The 18414-nt window shown below is 37.0% G+C and overlaps 1 protein-coding gene across 1 annotated transcript; it reads left to right on the plus strand.

Moving 5' to 3' along the window:
- The first annotated feature begins 469 nt into the window (after positions 1 to 469).
- On the plus strand, positions 470 to 6129 carry cnga4 (cyclic nucleotide gated channel subunit alpha 4). Its single transcript, XM_059500193.1, has 7 exons — positions 470 to 672; positions 881 to 982; positions 1236 to 1342; positions 1546 to 2215; positions 4517 to 4676; positions 4850 to 5015; positions 5360 to 6129. The coding sequence occupies exons 1-7, from the start codon at positions 551 to 553 to the stop codon at positions 5983 to 5985; spliced, it is 1953 nt and encodes a 650-aa protein (XP_059356176.1). The 5' UTR covers positions 470 to 550; the 3' UTR covers positions 5986 to 6129.
- The last annotated feature ends 12285 nt before the right edge of the window (positions 6130 to 18414 follow it).

Consider the following 18414-nt stretch of genomic DNA (forward strand, 5'->3'; position numbering starts at 1 on the left):
GACGTAGCGTTGGTTTGTAACCTTTAAGAGGCGACCAGACACGGTGCGTAATTAATATTCATGACTTGGCCACGTGGTGGATAAAAATGCGTCCACCGCTGTACATTGCCGAGTGGCAATATGATGTATTTTTCCTGTCTGATACCAATACAGTACACTGAAAAAAAAAAATACTATGCTTACACTGCATATATTATAGTATTCAGACATAATATAGCTATTTTTATTTTTAGTTTGTAAGCTGAAAGATTTAGGTTTTAGACACTTGATGGATCTTTTTAACTTTTGTCCATTTCAGTTTTGAGTTTTCAGAAATCTGATTGGTTCACACAGATTGCTGAGCCAGGAAGAACCTGCTTACCTGTCCCGCCCCCCAGAGGAATGGTGTCATGGCAATAAGCATCACATAATACCTGTGTTATATGGGTGGGGCTGCTTGTTGTTATGATGGCACAGCTATGTGGTCAAACAATGGTTGTGTTTTCTTCATCTGTTTTGTAATGTTGTTATAAACTTGCTTAGCTTCATATATTCTTGGTAAATACTAAATATGAACATGAATCGCTGGAAAAGGCTTTTCACATGGCAACGCATGAACAAGAATGGTGAAGAGGAAGAGAATAAGGAACAAGAACCAAAAGAGAGGAAGAAAGATGAGACTACAAAATTTAAGTGAGTTTTAGTTCAAATGTTTAGTTGTCAAATTTGTTACTGTTATATTATACTGTAAAGAATTTGATGAGTTTTAAGTTTGACAGCAATGCTCCAAATACACACACGTACACACAATTACAGTTGTTTGTCATTTTAAGGGGTTTGGTTAAAAAAAAAAAGTACACTATACAAAAAAACACTAACACAAAATTTTGTAATCTTTCAGCTGGAAGGAATGGATAATTGATCCATCTGAAGAGTTTTATTATACATGGTTACAAATTATGATACTCCCTATCTGCTACAATTGGGTCATCATAATATTCAGGTAGGAAAACACTGAGGTTTTACTGATTTTACTGGTTTTACTACATCTGTATATGATTTAATAAATCACTTATTTATTTTTTACAGCATTTTAGAAAAATTTTGTATAACTGATTTGAGAACATTAACAAAGACACTAATATATTAGTTCTTAAAATAACATCAAATTTGCAGAGTCCTAACAGTAGTTCATTTGCTACATTAAGTCAACATAGGTATGAAAAATTGTTCAAATATCTGTGTATTGTTCAAAGGACATGCTTCTATGCAATTGAGGAGAAGTTTGTGGCAACATGGCTTACCTTGGATTATATTTGTGACTTGTTCTATGTGCTTGACACAGTTATTGGGTTTCGCACAGGTAAGTGTGCATCTTGTTGCTTTATTTGTTTGTCCTATCAGTCTGAATGTACTTATTTAATTTTCAAGTTTGCTTGAATGACTTCACATTTTTGTCACTTTATAAATGAAAAGGAACTTGATGCACCATTTGTGATTCCTCAGATCGCCACTGGAAAACCTCAAGACACAATATAAATAATAAAAGGCCTTCCTGTTTTACAGCTTTTCTGGAGCAGGGGATCCTGGTGCGAGACTTGTCCCTTTTAAAAAAGCGTTACATGCGCTCTTCTCGATTCAAGTGGGACATTGCCTCCCTGTTGCCCACTGATCTACTCTACCTGAATCTGGGGATCCACACACCTCTAGTTCGGGTCAACCGCTTCCTGCGAACGGGCCGTATGAACGAGGCCCTGGACCGCATGGAAACGCGCACATCATATCCAAACACCTTCCGCGTCGCCAAACTCATGCTGTATATTTTCGTGCTCATCCACTGGAACGCCTGCGTCTACTTCTCTCTGTCTAATTACATAGGCTTTGGTGCGGATCCCTGGGTCTATCCCAACATCTCTGACCCGGACTTTGCTGCCACGAGACGCCAGTACTTCTACTGCTTCTGGTTCTCCACTCTCATCCTCACCACAGTGGGTGACACTCCGCCGCCTGAACGCGAAGAAGAGTATCTGTTTTTAGTCGCAGACATGTTGATCGCCGTGCTAGTGTTTGCTTCTGTCGTGGGGAGCATGGGGGACGTGATATCAAGCTTGCGTGATCGTGACAACGTATTTTTCCCCAATCATGAGCTGGTGAAGGGTTACCTACGCAGCCGGCGCATCAGCAAAGAGCTGCAGAAACGCGTCAACGACTGGTACCAGCATCTCCACATCAACAAGTGGGTCTTTCCTTTATAGTGTGTGGGTGAATGTGATTTCACCAAGAAACATGTTCCTGGAACAACATCCCAATCAACCACCCCTGTTATTCAGCTACCATTTCCCTCTGATTTTTGTGATAAATTATGGTTAGGGTTAGGTTTAGGGGTAGGGATAGAGTTAGGTCTATGTTATTGGACAGTAATGTTGTTTCCAGGATCAACAAAAGTCTGACTGGCAAAATCACAAACAGCAGAATTTAAAGACACTCAAGCAACATCAGATTTAGTGAAAAATAAATATATTACATTTACATTTATTCATTTAGCAGACGCCTTTATCCAAAGCGACTTACAAATAAGGAAAGTGGAAGCAATCAAAAACAACAAAAAGAGCAATGATATATAAGTGCTATAACAAGTCTCAGTTAGGTTAACACAGTACACGTAGCATGGGCTTTTAAATAATATAATAAATAAAGAGAAAACATATAGAATAAAAAAAAGAATAGAGCAAGCTAGTGTTAGAGGTCTTCACACACACACAGACACACACAATTGCATTATAAATGAAAATAAAATAGAATACAAAAAGATTAGAAAGGTAGTTAGATTATTTTTTTTTAGGAATATAATTAGAATAGTGAGTGTTAAAGTTAGAGGGTCAAATAAAGATGGAAGAAATGGGTTTTAAGCCGATTCTTGAAGATGGCGAAGGACTCAGCTGCTCGGATTGAGTTGGAGAGGTCATTCCACCAGGAGGGAACATTTAATTTTGAAAGTCCGTAAAAGTGATTTTGTGCTCCTTTGGGATGGCACAATCAAGCGACGTTCACTTGCAGAACGCAAGTTTCTAGAGGGCACATAAGTCTGAAGTAAGAGATTAAGGTAATGGGTGCAGAGTGATAGTTTTGTAGGGAAACATCAATGCGTTGAATTTTATGCGAGCAGCTATTGGAAGCCAGTGCAAATTGATAAACAGAGGTGTGACATGTATTCTTTTTGGCTCATAAAAAATTAATCTTGCTGCCGCGTTCTGGATTAATTGTAAAGGTTTTATAGAACTGGCTGGAAGACCTGCCAAGAGAGCATTGCAATAGTCCAGCCTGGACAGAACAAGAGCTTGAACAAGGAGTTGTGCAGCATGTTCTGAAAGAAAGGGCTTGATCTTCTTGATGTTGAATAAAGCAAATCTGCAGGATCGAACAGTTTTAGCAATGTGGTCTGAGAAAGTCAGCTGATCATCAATCATAACTCCAAGGCTTCTAGCTGTTTTTGAAGGAGTTATGGTTGATGTGCCTAACTTGATGGTGAAATTGTGATGAAACGATGGGTTTGCTGGAATATTAAAATGTATTTGAAATACATTTATTTTATGCTAAGTATACTACATTGTGCTTAAAAAAAGGCTACTCTGCAGTTGTAATTGTGGTATACTAAACTGGTGTACTAAAAGTCTGCTAAAATGGAACAACTAATTTTGTACTTAATGCACTTTAATTGTGCAGAAGTAGTGCTGAAGTCCAACTTAAGATATACTGAGTATATCTGTATATCTGATTTTGCTGAAGTGGAACTATTCCAACTATAGTACACTTTAAATATCTTGCATTTAAAGACTGATATTATTCAAAGATCATACAGTCCTCATCAATGGTGTTACAAAACACATTTTAGGCATAATATCCAGAAATGTGCATTGTACACAAATAGTACTTCAAATAAAGATTCATTATCATTTTTATATCAGTAAGTCTCAAGCGATGCCAAGTAAATATGTTAATAGATTTGAACTATTCTTAGTATGAAATAAATGTATTTTAAATACTACTTTAGGGTACATTACCATTCAAAGATTTGGTGTCAGTGAGATATTTTAAGAAATTAATACTTTTATTCAGCAAAATGCATTAAATTGACCAAAAGTCACAGTAAATATTTTGTTACAAAAAACTAAAAAATGCTCTTTAAAAATGTAATCATGAAAATTAAATTCAAAATATTATTTTAAATAATAATAATTCACAATGTTAACTTTTTACTGTATTTTTGATCAAATAGATGCAATTGGTGAGAGTTCTTCCAAGTCCTATCCAAACTTTGAAAAGCAGTGTAAATGTAAAAGATTGCTAAACTGCAAAATAAAGCAAAATATTACATTAAATGGCAACTGAAAAAAAAAACATGCTAGCTTTTCTCAGAACTAGTTTTAGCCATTTTCTTTTATGACATGCCATTAAATCCCTTAAAGCTGTTCCTCTCCCATTATTAATATCATCTAAATGTTTGTTCCTACCAAATCTTCTCATGTGTCTGGAACAGAAAGATCACACGGGAGAATGAGATTCTTCAGCATCTTCCAATCACACTTCAGACAGCAATTGCAGTGAGTGTGCATCTGCCCACTCTGTCCAAAGTCACCATCTTTCAGAACTGTGAGACCAGTCTGTTGGAGCAGCTGGTACTAAAACTCACCCCGCAGGTTAGAAAACAGGTGGCACACCTGGACAGGATTAAGTCTAACACTAGAGCCAGTTGAACTGAGACTTATACTTTACCTCAGCAATGTTATATTTATAATGTTGTTATTATCATATGGTATCATTTGTTAGCATATTTTCCAAAACATACACTAATCATTGCTATGCTGTTTAGGTGTATAGCCCAGGAGAGTATGTATGCAAGAAGGGAGATGTAGGTCATGAGATGTATATCATTAAAGAGGGGAAGCTGGCAGTGGTTGCAGATGATGGAGTTACTCATTTTGCTGTTCTGGGGGAAGGAAACTTCTTTGGAGAAATCAGTATCTTGAACATCAAAGGTAGGAAATGATAAAGATGAGTAAAGTATTCAATACATAAAGTATAACTGCATTCTTTATATTCAAAAACAACATACAGTATTATCCATCATCATGGCAATGGCAACATTTTTTATAATTTCCATCCACAACAACAACTAAAATGCTTTTAATTGTTTTGTAAATATAAGAATTGACTTCTTCTGTCGTTTGTGGTTGTGTTATGCAATATAATTTTGCTACGGAGACCTTTGTGTGGATGGAAAAACACCATCTGCTTTTGTTGTATAAAACAATATTTAGCTGTATTTAGCTGTAAACACATAATGAATCACCATATATGACAAATTCTCATTAATGTACAGGTAACAAATCAGGAAATAGACGAACAGCCAACATTCGCAGCATTGGTTACTCAGATCTCTTCAGCCTATCGAAAGAGGACCTGACTGAAACACTACTTGAGTACCCTGCAGCCAAACGCCTGTTGGAGGAGAAGGGTCATCAGATCCTGACAAAGATGGGGATGCTGGAAGAGACAGACGAACGGGAGGGAGAGGTGGAGAAAACGGAGGACAAGGTGAAGCGCTTAGAGGCCAGCCTAGAGGCCCTGCAGACCAAACTGGCTCGGCTGATAGCTGAACTGGAGTCTAGTGCCCGGAAAATGATGCAAAGAGTGGAACAACTGGAACTGCAGACCAAAGGATGGGAAGGCATTGTGGCCGAGGGTGCACAGGGAGAAATAGAAGAGCGGGAAAAAGTAAAAGAGAGGGAGATTGGGGATGGGAAAGGGGAAGGGGAAGGGGAAGGGGAGAAGGAAGATGAAGAGGAGACAGTAGTGGAAGGAGAGAGAGGAGAAGGTGATGGAGGAGAGGAAAGCCTGGGAGAAAAGGAGAAGAATGCAGGAGGGAATCAGAAAAGTGATAAGGAGAAAGAAGAGACAGGGGAAGAGCAAATAAAGACAGAAACAAAGGATCAGAAAAGAGATTAAATGTAAGTAGATGATATTTGTAAAATATTCAAATATATGTAAAATATACCGTTTTAATGGTTGGGGTACATATATAAATCATGGATTCATTAAAATGATCAAAAGTGACAGTAAAGCCATTTAGAATGTTACAAAAGATTTCTATTAATTCAAACAAATAATTTTGCTAAAAAAAAAATCCACTTTCTATCCCTGGAATAAATTAACCTACATTTTTAAATATATTACAACAGTTATTTTGAATTGTAATAATATTGCAGAATATTACTTTGTATTTGATCAAATAAATGCAGCCTTGATGAGCAGAAAAGACTTTCAAAAACATTTTAAAACACGTTTGAATAGTGTCATTAATGTAATTAAATTGTGGCTTGTAGATACAGATCTGTACTGTTATGAGTGCAGATTTATGAGATACATTAAAGGAAAGTTAATTACACTTTGAGAGTATTTTTTTTTCATTTAACAAAAAGATAATAGTTTATATATATACCACCACCATATATATATATATCGCCACTGTTAGCGTTTAGTTGTAGATGTGAAACTCTATCGAGACGCTGGGTGGCAGCACATACTCCACTTTCACAGTTACCAGAGGAAGGGAAGTCAGATTGAAGGTAAATGCCTCATACAGCTGTGCTATTAAGATTAACTATAGGTTGTTTTTCTTAATTCCAAAACAACTCCACAGAGGAACAATAGAGAGAAATCCAGCAACTTTATAGTCCACCCAAAGATTCCTGTGGCCCAACTGAGCTGTTGCCAGGCCTGGTTTTCATAGTATGAATTTTCCTGCCATGCAGAATTCATTATTTGTTAGTCTCCTTACCACACTCTTGTGTTTTGGTAAAGAAAATTACAAGAATGTAGGAAGTCTTGATTCTGTGGATTCAGTGCTGTTTATCTTTGCTCAGTGTGCATCTGTGACTGCAAACTCCATTCGAACAGGAAATCTGCTGTCAGCAATCAATATACTGCAGTGCAGTTTATAATCATCTCAATCTTAATTGAGTAAGTCTGGTAATGATCTTCTTCAATTAAGCAAAAAATGAAGAATACCAATTCACATTGGCTCAACCAAACTATAATGCATGCCTAAATATAGGCTTATCCTTTTACATTGTTAGAATTGTCATGATTTTGAACTTGGTCCATGAATTGGCGCCAAAGTGAAAACCCACTCTCCCACTCCTGCTTTGGAGTCTGACACTCTGATGAAATCCTCAGAGAGTAAGTGTGTTTGTTTTGAACACATCTCAGAGCATGTGCATGTCTTATCTTGCTTAATAACAATTCAAGTAATATTGAATACAGAAACAGCTTCTTCTCTCTGTTTGTCTCTCTGTGTGGTGGTGGTGTATCAGGGCCTGTCTCAACTACATTTTTGCACCGGGTCCTGCTGTGGTAGCAAATTACTGGGCCTACCACTGGGTGTATAGTGTTACCCACTAGTGGTGATCGCCGTTGTCCTCAGGTTTGTCTCGAATGCAAAAAAAAAAAGAAAAATAAGAGGCTTTATTTCTCATCTAGCTGAAAAACAGCAAAATAAATCATTCAAATAAATGGATTATCAGAAAATTTATAATAACTATCTGCTTTGTGTTTAATGTAAGAAGAGACACAATCATTCGTAACTTGAATGGGAAAGGCTTCTGGTTTCATTTGCTTCCAGTTAATTTACCTGTTAAGATTCTTTGTATTGCAAACTGATATGTTATCCTGTGAATTTAAATTATTATCACCACCATAAACACAGTGGTTTTCAAATAGCTTTAAAGTTTACTGCACTTTATTCTTCTAGTTCAGCCTATAGTGGCTAATAAATCAGAAGTTTTGCGAAAAAAAAATAAGCAAACAAAATAAGGTGGAATATGTTAGAATTCATTCTTAGGATTCCTTATGTAATGAATGACTTTTGAACAACAACAGCATTTATAATATAACAATAAAAATCGATTTGTACTTCTTCCCGCACCAAAGAGGAAAAAATTACATATTCAAATGAGATAAATTCAATATGTTCATACATCTCAGTGAGATTTCGCAGGTGTTTGAGATACAAGCGTAAATGTTGCCGTTATTGCTGTAGATGCCCAGATGTTCACTGCCAAAGGAGGCTTGATATCCAATAAAACTACAATTACAACAGAAGACGCAAAACCATGGAAAAGAATGTCAAACAAGAAAAATTTCCCAACCTGTCCATAGAATAGAAATAATAGATAGCGTCATGTTCATGTTGTGTCTTCAGTCTTGGCTGATGGTATGCAATCCAGGTGTTCGTTTTACTCTTTGAAAGTAACTGACCCCTCGCTTTAGCCATATGATTAATTCTGCGGCCGCCAATCACAATCTGTCATGGATTATGTCAATTTAAAGCGCGTAATTCTACATCAACAACCTGAAAAACAGACACAGACTAGAGCAGATGGCACATAATTGCCTTGAGGTGGAAACTGGGCGTCCATTTTACAGGTCTCGCGGGACTCGGTCGCACTTCTCCTGTGAAAATACAGGTGCGTTTATTTTTTGTTTATCTTTCTCTCTAATCAAAGTATTGCCATAATCATTGGAAACCTGTCAGTTTAGTGTGTCCTAATTCACAGCTAGGGACATCAATTCAAGCGCCACTTATACTGGGGACCTGGGACGGTTAACCCTCTTCATAAACACCTCTTTGTGATAGATGCATCATCTGCTCCTCAGATTGGAGCAGGAGATCTCTATAAATAGCCAATTGCAAGTTGTGATCATAACAGCAGCCAGAGCCACAAAGGAGCAGGTGTGCAAATGCTTCAAAATGAATTTTACGCAGCATACACACAGCTTTGGAGGTGTAATATGTTCTATAATTTCATTTATATATGTGTAGTTCTGAACTGATTGGCAAGTTTGCGGATGTGCATCTGCTGCTAAGACAGGAAATAACTTTTCTGGACTTGGTCTCACTAAAGAACAGTTTTACCATATGATGGTGCACGAACGTTATCATATAAGATGTTTGTCTGCTTGTTTGCACTTTGTGGTGGATTGTGGGGTTTGTTATGTATAACTTGTTCCACGGCATTTCCCAGTAATTAATTATTTAAGCAGGGACACGTATCTGACACTCAGGGGAGGATGACAGAAGCTTTTAAACAAATCCCTGCGCTTCTCTTCTTGGCTGTCTGTCACCTTCAACACTCACAGATTGCATCTGTGCACCTTCCCAAATGCCAGAGTATGTGGCTTTCTGGCATTTCACAACCATACTGCTTCCAGATCCCTGGCACTCTTTCAAGGAGCATCTACACATACGGCCATTTGCGCTGACCAAACGGCCGGAAGTCATTCATTTTCAATGAAAGTTGGCGATTTATGGTGACAACTGTTGGTGATATCATTTTAATTTTAAAGTCCCCATCTATTAAAGCAAGTCAGTCCACTCTGCAGCCATTTTGGCAACACCCTCTGGCAGTTTATTTTTCTTTCTGGGCAAGTGTGGCTCCTCTCTATGGAAGCATACAGTATTTCTACCACATACGAAAACAAAAAATATGCGTTGGTAAATCACAGTTATGACAGAGTGTTATAATTATGACATAAAAAGTCAATTATGACATCATAAGACAAGTTGAAATATTCAGACAAAAAGTCATAGTTATGACAAAATTAAGGTAAAAAAATACATAATGTGACATGAAAGTCATAATTAAGACATAAAGACAAGCTGAAACAGATAAAAAGCTATTATTATGACAAAATTTAGATAAAACGAATCAGTGAATATTGCGTGATTAAAAAGTTAATTATTATCCAAAAAAAAATCATAATTACGACAATTAAGTTCATAGCTATCACATAAGTAAAAAATTTCTAAATTATGAGCTAAAAAGTTATAAATATGACCTACAAAGTGACAATTATGACATAAAAAAAGAAATTATGTGATTAAAAAGCTAATTAAAAAGACTTAATTATATAGCATTCATAATCTTGACAAAGTCATAGTTATGGCATAAATAATTTGTACTTTTTTATGTCATAATTTCAACCTTATATGTCATAATTATGATTTACCAAAGCATTATTTTTTTTCTTATCATTATTATTTATTTTTTATTGTATTGTATTGTATACATTTTTTTGCGGCAGAAATAGGCTTCAGTGTCGATCGCAGACATAATATATTGATTAAATAAATAAATAAAAAATTGCCTCAAAAATCCCTTTAAAAACCCTAATTCCATTAAGCTACAGCACATGTTGAATCTACAGGGCTGGCTGTCCAAGCCTAGTGTGCTTTCTTCCAACTGAATATGCAGAAACCTGGCTCAGGTGGTCAATTTGAAGATGAATGGCTCAGAGATGCCGCAAGGAATGCACCGGAAATGGGATAAGGCATGAATTCCAAACAAGCTCTGTGGAGATTGGCGGTGCTGTATAATACCTTTCTCTTTTTTATCAAACTAATAAATTACAGCCCTGCTCTCTGATAACTAGGAAGAGAAAGTGCTCGATTTAGACCCCAGATGTGACCCAGGGTTACCTGGCAACTGGACAAACTCAGGAAGAGGATGAAGAAAAAAATTAAACATTGAGATATCATTGGCTGCTTAAGAAAAAAGAAACAGAGTGTGGGAGAGAAAAGTAAGTACACAGAAATGACCTTTCCCCTTCACGACAATCTTCTCTTGCTGACATTTCTGTAGATGAAATGAGACAGATTTAAATATGTGTGTTGTTATATGTGCCATTTTTTACATGACAATATGGTTATGTTGTCTAATACTTTATTTCCAATGTCCACTGAAAATAATCATATTTCTATCCGATTAAAATCATGCCAGTACTTTAACACGTGCAAGTAAAAATGTATAGTTTTTATATTCCTTTCCTCTTCCCGTTTCTCCCCTCTCAAAAAATGCATTACAGTATTTGGTGCTGTTCATATCCACTGGTGCATGTTTAGTTATGCCAGAAATTGCAGTTTCTTTGTTATAAGTACACATTTTGCCTGCAGCCTCCGAGAATAAAAAAGCTTCCCAAACATGCAAGCTGAAGTCCACTGCTATTTTTTATATTGTTATTTAATAATTGTATATATATTTATATATAAGTGAAAGCGGTAAATAAAAATGTTTTACAAGGGAAAATAAAGAAAAAAATTGACATATAATATTGCATCTAATAGAATGGATTTCGGTCTTCTTCTTTTTTTTTTACCTTTTTCTAAGTATTTATATTCAATTGTTTATTTTAATTAAGCATTTATAAATATGGTTAACAATTGTTTTTTTTTGTTTTGTTTTTCTGAGGAAATAAATAGGTATAAATGCAAGTGAGGGTGTTTTTCCAATTAACCAGCAGTCATAATCTCAAGAGAGAGCCAATTAAGTTTATGGACTTTGAGCAGTCATGTCCAGACATGCTGTATAGTCTGACTGTATCATAGGCACACAAACACACTCGCACAAAAAACACAGGCCCTGTTTTCTCTTTCATCTGGGAAATTCAGCATCTTAGACCCTGAGCGCCTGCAGGACATGACCCCTCTCTTTTTTCACTCTGTCTGTCTCTCTTACTCTTTCTCCCGTGATACACTGTAGATTTCACTTTACATTCTGTGATGATCACCCAATTTACATCTTGCCCCTGTCCCTTAGGCATCATTACCACAGCAACCTGTCCCCTCAGAGACAAAAAGAAAACAAGACTCATATATGTCCATCATAAATACATAAAAAACACACACTCACACAGTGTTTCAGTTATGGCACATCCCTCGAGGGGGTCTAAACTACAGGGAAATAGCCATGTAAAAGTAGAAAAGATACTCCAGGCCAGTGCAAAAACCAATCACGTGACAGCTGATCCATATTATATTGCAAAATAGAACCAGCAGCACCCAATCAAAACACCCAGTCACCTGTATAAAAAAAAGTGGACAGACAGTAAAATTGGGGTTGGGGAGAGAAAGAGGAGAGAAAGGGGGGGAAGGGCCTTCATCATAGGGATTGCCACTCTTCATTATAGGGATGATTATGGTCGTAGAGGAAAGGCCCAAGGGAAATAGTGTGATTTTTTTTAGGTGAAAGAGCCAAATGAAAAAGAAAGAAAGAAAGAAAGAAAGAAAGAAAGAAAGAAAGAAAGAAAGAAAGAAAGAAAGAAAGAAAGAAAGAAAGAAAGAACGAAAGAAAGAAAGAACGAAAGAAAGAAAGAAAGAAAAATCAATGAATGGGCAGACAGACAGACAGACAGACAGATATACAGACAGACAGATAGATAGATAGATAGATAGATAGATAGATAGATAGATAGATAGATAGATAGATAGATAGATAGATAGATAGATAGATAGATAGATAGATAGATAGATAGATAGATAGATAGATAGATAGATAGATAGATAGATAGATAGATAGATGGGCAGGCAGGCAGGCAGGCAGGCAGGCAGGCAGGCAGGCAGGCAGACAGACAGACAGACAGACAGACAGACAGACAGACAGACAGATAGATAGATAGATAGATAGATAGATAGATAGATAGATAGATAGATAGATAGATAGATAGATAGATAGATAGATAGATAGATAGATAGATAGATAGATAGATAGATAGATAGATGGGCAGGCAGGCAGGCAGGCAGGCAGGCAGGCAGGCAGGCAGGCAGGCAGGCAGACAGACAGACAGACAGACAGACAGACAGACAGACAGACAGACAGACAGACAGACAGACAGATAGATAGATAGATAGATAGATAGATAGATAGATAGATAGATAGATAGATAGATAGATAGATAGATAGATAGATAGATAGATAGATAGATAGATAGTCACACTGGCAGCTGCTATTACAGCTCTCCTCAGGCAAGGCACCAGTTCCTCGTATCCATGTGTCCACTCCACTCCCATCATCCACAAACACACACGGCCGCACAGGCATGACAGAGACGAGACATGATGTGAATGCAGAGAGAAAAGTAATAGAGTCTCATGGACAAAGAAGATGAGGCCAAGTCCACATCAAACACTTAACAATAACACAGGTAGTGAGGCACAGACACATGTATGTGCTTGTAAGAATCTGTCACTTTGCTTTAAAATAATACCGATCTGTCCTTGCATCACCTTTCACTCTGTCTGCTAGTTTCTCACTATGACCATTGCAGTTGTTTTTCCTTCAGTTCACTTTTTTCAAGGCTGTATTCTCTCTCTCGTAGACTAGTCACCGTGATACGACATCCGATCGATAGGATACAGTCATATTTCAAACACAGGGAAGAATATTACAGTCGATGGTGACCAGAGTTTGTGTTTTCTGTAGATTGTATATGAATAACGCATGCATTCTACATGCAGTAAGTAGATAATGTACAAATATGTACATTACTGGTCAAATGTTTGGTGGTCTGTAAGATTTTTTGTAATATAGTAGGTGTAATGAGAGAGCAGTCCTGTTGGTGGTAGGTGGAGTGTTGAGCTTTCAATGGAGAGATCAATCTTGATCGTAGAGCAACAACTAAGACAAAACACTGCCTTTATGTAGGTTATGTAGGGGTGAAAAAGTGATCCTCAGTAATTCATCTCGTAGATTAGGCTCTGATGGGATATTAAAAAAAAAAACCCAGAACTGTCTAACTCTAAACATGCTAATGACAAAGCTACATCTAAAACGCAAGTTTAACATCTTTCATTTTCATTCTGTTTTCTCTCTTTATTGAATATAATATCAAACAACTGTGTATAGCAGAAGCATGCTCTGACTTTAGAATACAATAGTATGACATTTTATCAGACACATTTTTTAAATGCTTTCGTCAGTTTCCCATCATACCCTCTAGCAGCTTTGAAGCTAATAAATTATTCAATTGAATAATTAGCATTTAATAGAAAATAATTTGCATTTGCAAAACCACCATAAGGGTTAGAAATTGAGTTTCACAAGTGCTTCGTGGCTTTACTCTTTCATATTAAACAGGATTCATGCCTACTTAATGTTCAGTGAAATCTGATACTTCCTATTGTGCTCCTAAGAAGTTCAGCACATGCATTCACAGACCTCTGTAAAAAAATAAATAAATAAACAAAACTAATCCTTTCATTATGGCAATGCCTGCGCATATGGTTCTCCAGCACTGTCCATGGTGCTGATTCTTTCACATTTCTTATAATATTAGAGGCCTGTAAAAGCAAACACTTTAATTTAATCACACACACTTTGAACAAACAAAACACACAAAAACATTGCTAAATTACAAAAAGAAAAAGAGAAAGCTTGTTAGAGAAAAACAGATGGTCTTTAAATTCAACAAAGTACCCAAGGGAACAAACTCTGGGTGCAGACATGACCCACACTCCTTTAGTGTACATGTGCTTATATGGGGATGTATACAAGTATGTATACAATGTACACTATTTACAAAAGCAATGCTGCATTAAAAAAAAAAACATAATAGCTTTCTTCTCATGTGCACACAAACAAACACTCACACTCACAAAGCAGAATTAAATGAAAGTATTTGGGGGTTCCATTCTGTCACATTATAGCAGATGGTGTCCAGTTCAAGCCAGGCTGGAACAGTCCCTGGAGACGAAGTGGGAGGGAAAAAGAGAGAGACAGAGAAAAGCAAAAAGGGAGAACAATGTTGGGTACTCTCTTAACTCCCTCTTTGTCTCAGTTATTTACACCTCAAAGATTTTTCTTGGGGGGAAAGGACTGACCAATTGGTTCTTCCCGCCCAGGAGTGCAGCCACACATCCAGCACATCTTAGATGTATCATGAAAGCCAAAGTTAGGTTGTTGCTGTTTTTGATTTCTGGGCCTGTCAACCTCTTCAATCTTCTCTGTGCAGGTGCAGAGATGGACCTTTCCAATCATATCCATGCATCTATAACCAGATTTGCCTCCAGGATCTCTCACAGGTGCAACATTGGCCCCCGGCCGGCCTGGCACCCTACCGTCCTCTGCTCATCAGCACCACTACCAAAACACACACACACACACACACACACACACACACATAAACCCTCTGCCCCCCTTCTTGAAGGTCCAGCTGATCCCCACCTGATCCCAATTCATGGGGGAGGAGGAGGTGTTCTGATCTGGGCTCACCCTGGAGAGGTGAGAAAGAAGAAAATATATGCCATCGCTCATCTTTCTCGTCTCTCTGTCTCGGAGAGTAACTCTTTGTGCTCCTGTCAGATTAACGCCAACAATAACCCCTAAAACCATATTAGATGGTGTCCTTGAGAAGCCTATGCATGTATGTGCATGTACATAACATTGTGCTTCTGTGTGCACCAGTGTTATTGTGTGTAAAGGGCAGTATGTCCAAGCAGGGCTGAGCTCAGGTGTCCTGTGCTGATGAGCTGCAGCTGGCTCTCATTGGGGCTGTAATGGGTGCTATCCAGTGCCTGGGTCAGTCACGCAGCTGAGTTTAGACTACCCTCGGTATAGCAATCCTTGTTCAAATGCATTCAGCCTCCTAAAAGTAAAGAAGTTACGTACTTATCTTAAATTAAAATTCAATTTAAATGAATTTGTCCTCCATGACAAGCTATTGAGATCACCATAGTACTATGAACAGGCATGCAAACATTTGCTTAATCAGGTGTAGTATTTCCACTGAATGCCAAATAATAAGAGATAAGTCCCACATTATACAGTTAGTTCCAGTTCTCAAATGTGAAGCAATGCCCTTTTGGGTTCCCCAAAGAACATTTCAGTGAACAGTTCTCAAAAGAACCACTTCTTTCTCAGTATAAAAAACATTTTAGAATTCTGAATAACATTCTTCCATAAAGAACCTTTTTGTAGAATGGAAAGGTTCCATGGAAGTGAAAGGTTCTTCACAAAACCACATGTGCCACATAAGAACTGTTTTTAAGAGTGTGGCTGAACGGCATATTTAGAGAAAAAATATTTTTAAGTATGCTAATATGCTATTTCATATTAATTTATACAGTACAACATAAATTATGACTTTTTATACAGGCTGTCAATCTGTGCATTAGTGGTAAATTGACTCTTTCTTGAAGAATACATTGATATGCCAATCAAGTGACTGTCTTTAGGAGTAAGTCAAGGTGTCATTGATTCAACCGATTGTTTCAAAAACACTGATTCATAAAGGAATGAAGCACCTGTGTGTGTTGTTCAGAGTCGCATTACAGTTAATTGTGCACTAGCTGCTTAGTACTGTTTTGGTGGAACAAAAAATATCTTCCTATTTTGAGTCTAAAATGTAAGTTAGTCAATATATCTACATGAATAACAGTTTATATGAGCTATACTTGGTGTTATTGATTTTTTTTTTTTTTTTTGTATGCATAAGGGATAAATGTGGAGACGATGCAGATTGGGAATATTTTGCACTACACACCACAATAAAGCATTGGAAATTTGTTTTATGTGATTTAAATAAACATGCCTCACAGCTTGGCCCGGCAGAAGGTATTCTTATTGACGGACTGAATTAAGCCATGAAATGAGCTGCAATCCATTGTTCTTTAACCATGAACAACAGAGATCAATACTTATGATCTCCACCAGCCCTCCTAAAACTAAGCACACAGGATAACACATGTTTCCTTCAGTGACGGCACAATCTGACTAAACCAAATTATACAAACCAAAGCCTTTACAAAGAGATTCATGCCATAATATTGCCAAAAACACATATGATCTTCACTTGACTCTTTCCAGTCAAAATATCCCATCCCATTGTCCCAGTACTTCTCTACCTCCATGTCCTCCCCTCTGTTTTTTCTCTTTCTCTGTGTCTTACTATTTTCATACCCCTCCACTGGCCCTGGGTCAGACATCCTGCCTCCATCCATCTTTCCATCCACCCATCCATCTTTCCATCCTTCCAGCAACATCAGCCAGCTGCCCCAACACACACACACACACACACACACACACATAGAGTAGACCTTAATTCAGTCAGTGAGGTCTTTGCCCCCTTCCCAAAGCAATGCCCAGATCTGAACACATGCACCAGGCAAAAAAGGGCAGCAGAGGGGGGATGGGTGACACTCGAAGCCATATGCCTCTTTCTCACATTTGACTCTGTGTATTTATATGTGTATGTGTGAGGAGGGGAGGGGTGTGTTGCAGGAAATAACGGACCAGCTGACTTTATTCACAAACAGAGGACAGAAATAATAGGTTTTAATGGAATTTAATACATCTCATCAGTCATGATCAATAATAGTCTAAAACATAATCAGTCTGAGGATGATTTGTGGATCCTGGAGAATTCCAATGATTTCATTTTCTATTAAAGTCATCATACTTAGTATTGAACTATACATTAATTTTACTGATCTTTACTAGCTGGATCTATTTGCTATTGATATGATAGAGTGAAATACTCTTTACAGGTCTTTCACAGGAAGTTTGGCAATAGATTAAACACCCCTGTCCCCAATCTTTTATGAGAAATATCTTTCTATGAGAAATGAGAAATATCTACATGAGAAATATCTTTGCCAAATCACTTTAAGGCCGTATCTCTACTCATGTAATCACACAATCTTCACAACAAATCATTACTAACGTTCTCTCTCTCACACTCTTTTTTTTTACTGGAAAATTAAAGAATTTATCTTCGAAAGATCATGGGTTGATGTTTACTCAAAGAATATTTGTACTATACTTTTTAAAAAGAAAAAACTTCCAAAAGGGGGTTTTGCAGTGATGCCATAAAATAATTATTTTTGGTTCCCCAAAAAGAATCTTTCAGAAAACAGTTAAAAGAGCATTTTTTTGTGTGTGTGTGAAAATCTGAAGAAACTTTTTTCCCTATATAGAACCTTTTGAGTCCGTGAATGTTAAAGGCTCCTCGTGGTACCACAAATGCCAATAGTAATAATAAACATTTATGTGTGTGGCCCATCAATGCTTAAATCATTATTGTGACTTCAGGCTCAGATTTTGTTAAAATTATAATCTTCATGAAATTCATACTATCATTTAAGGCAAACAAATGTAATAGTTGGAGCCAAAGTAAAAAAAAAAAACCTTTGTAAACAGGTAGCTAACATTTAAAATAAAATAACATTTCTTTTTCCAACCATCGTTTTTAGATTAAAACTTAGTTTCACGTATACTATCACATGCCAATTTCCTTTGAAATTTACACCATTTTAATTATCTTTATAGCCTTGCTTTGTGACAGTTCATTTTAATATCCATGTTGTATTACGGATAATTTGTTAGTATTTTCCTCAAATATGTCTCTCAATTTAAGTCATAAAAATGTATAAGAATTTAAATAAAGCTATAGGCTTCGCGATACTCCTGCCATTCAAAACGTCACCCTAAAATGTATTTTCTTAAAATATCACAACTTACCACTTAATTTAGCTAAAATTTTACAAAAAGTTTTACAAACAATTGCACCACTTTAACACAGGCGTACAACCCATGCGTTACTGCC

The sequence above is a fragment of the Carassius carassius genome, chromosome 19 (genome assembly GCF_963082965.1).
Source record: "Carassius carassius chromosome 19, fCarCar2.1, whole genome shotgun sequence".
Lineage (NCBI taxonomy): Eukaryota > Metazoa > Chordata > Actinopteri > Cypriniformes > Cyprinidae > Carassius > Carassius carassius.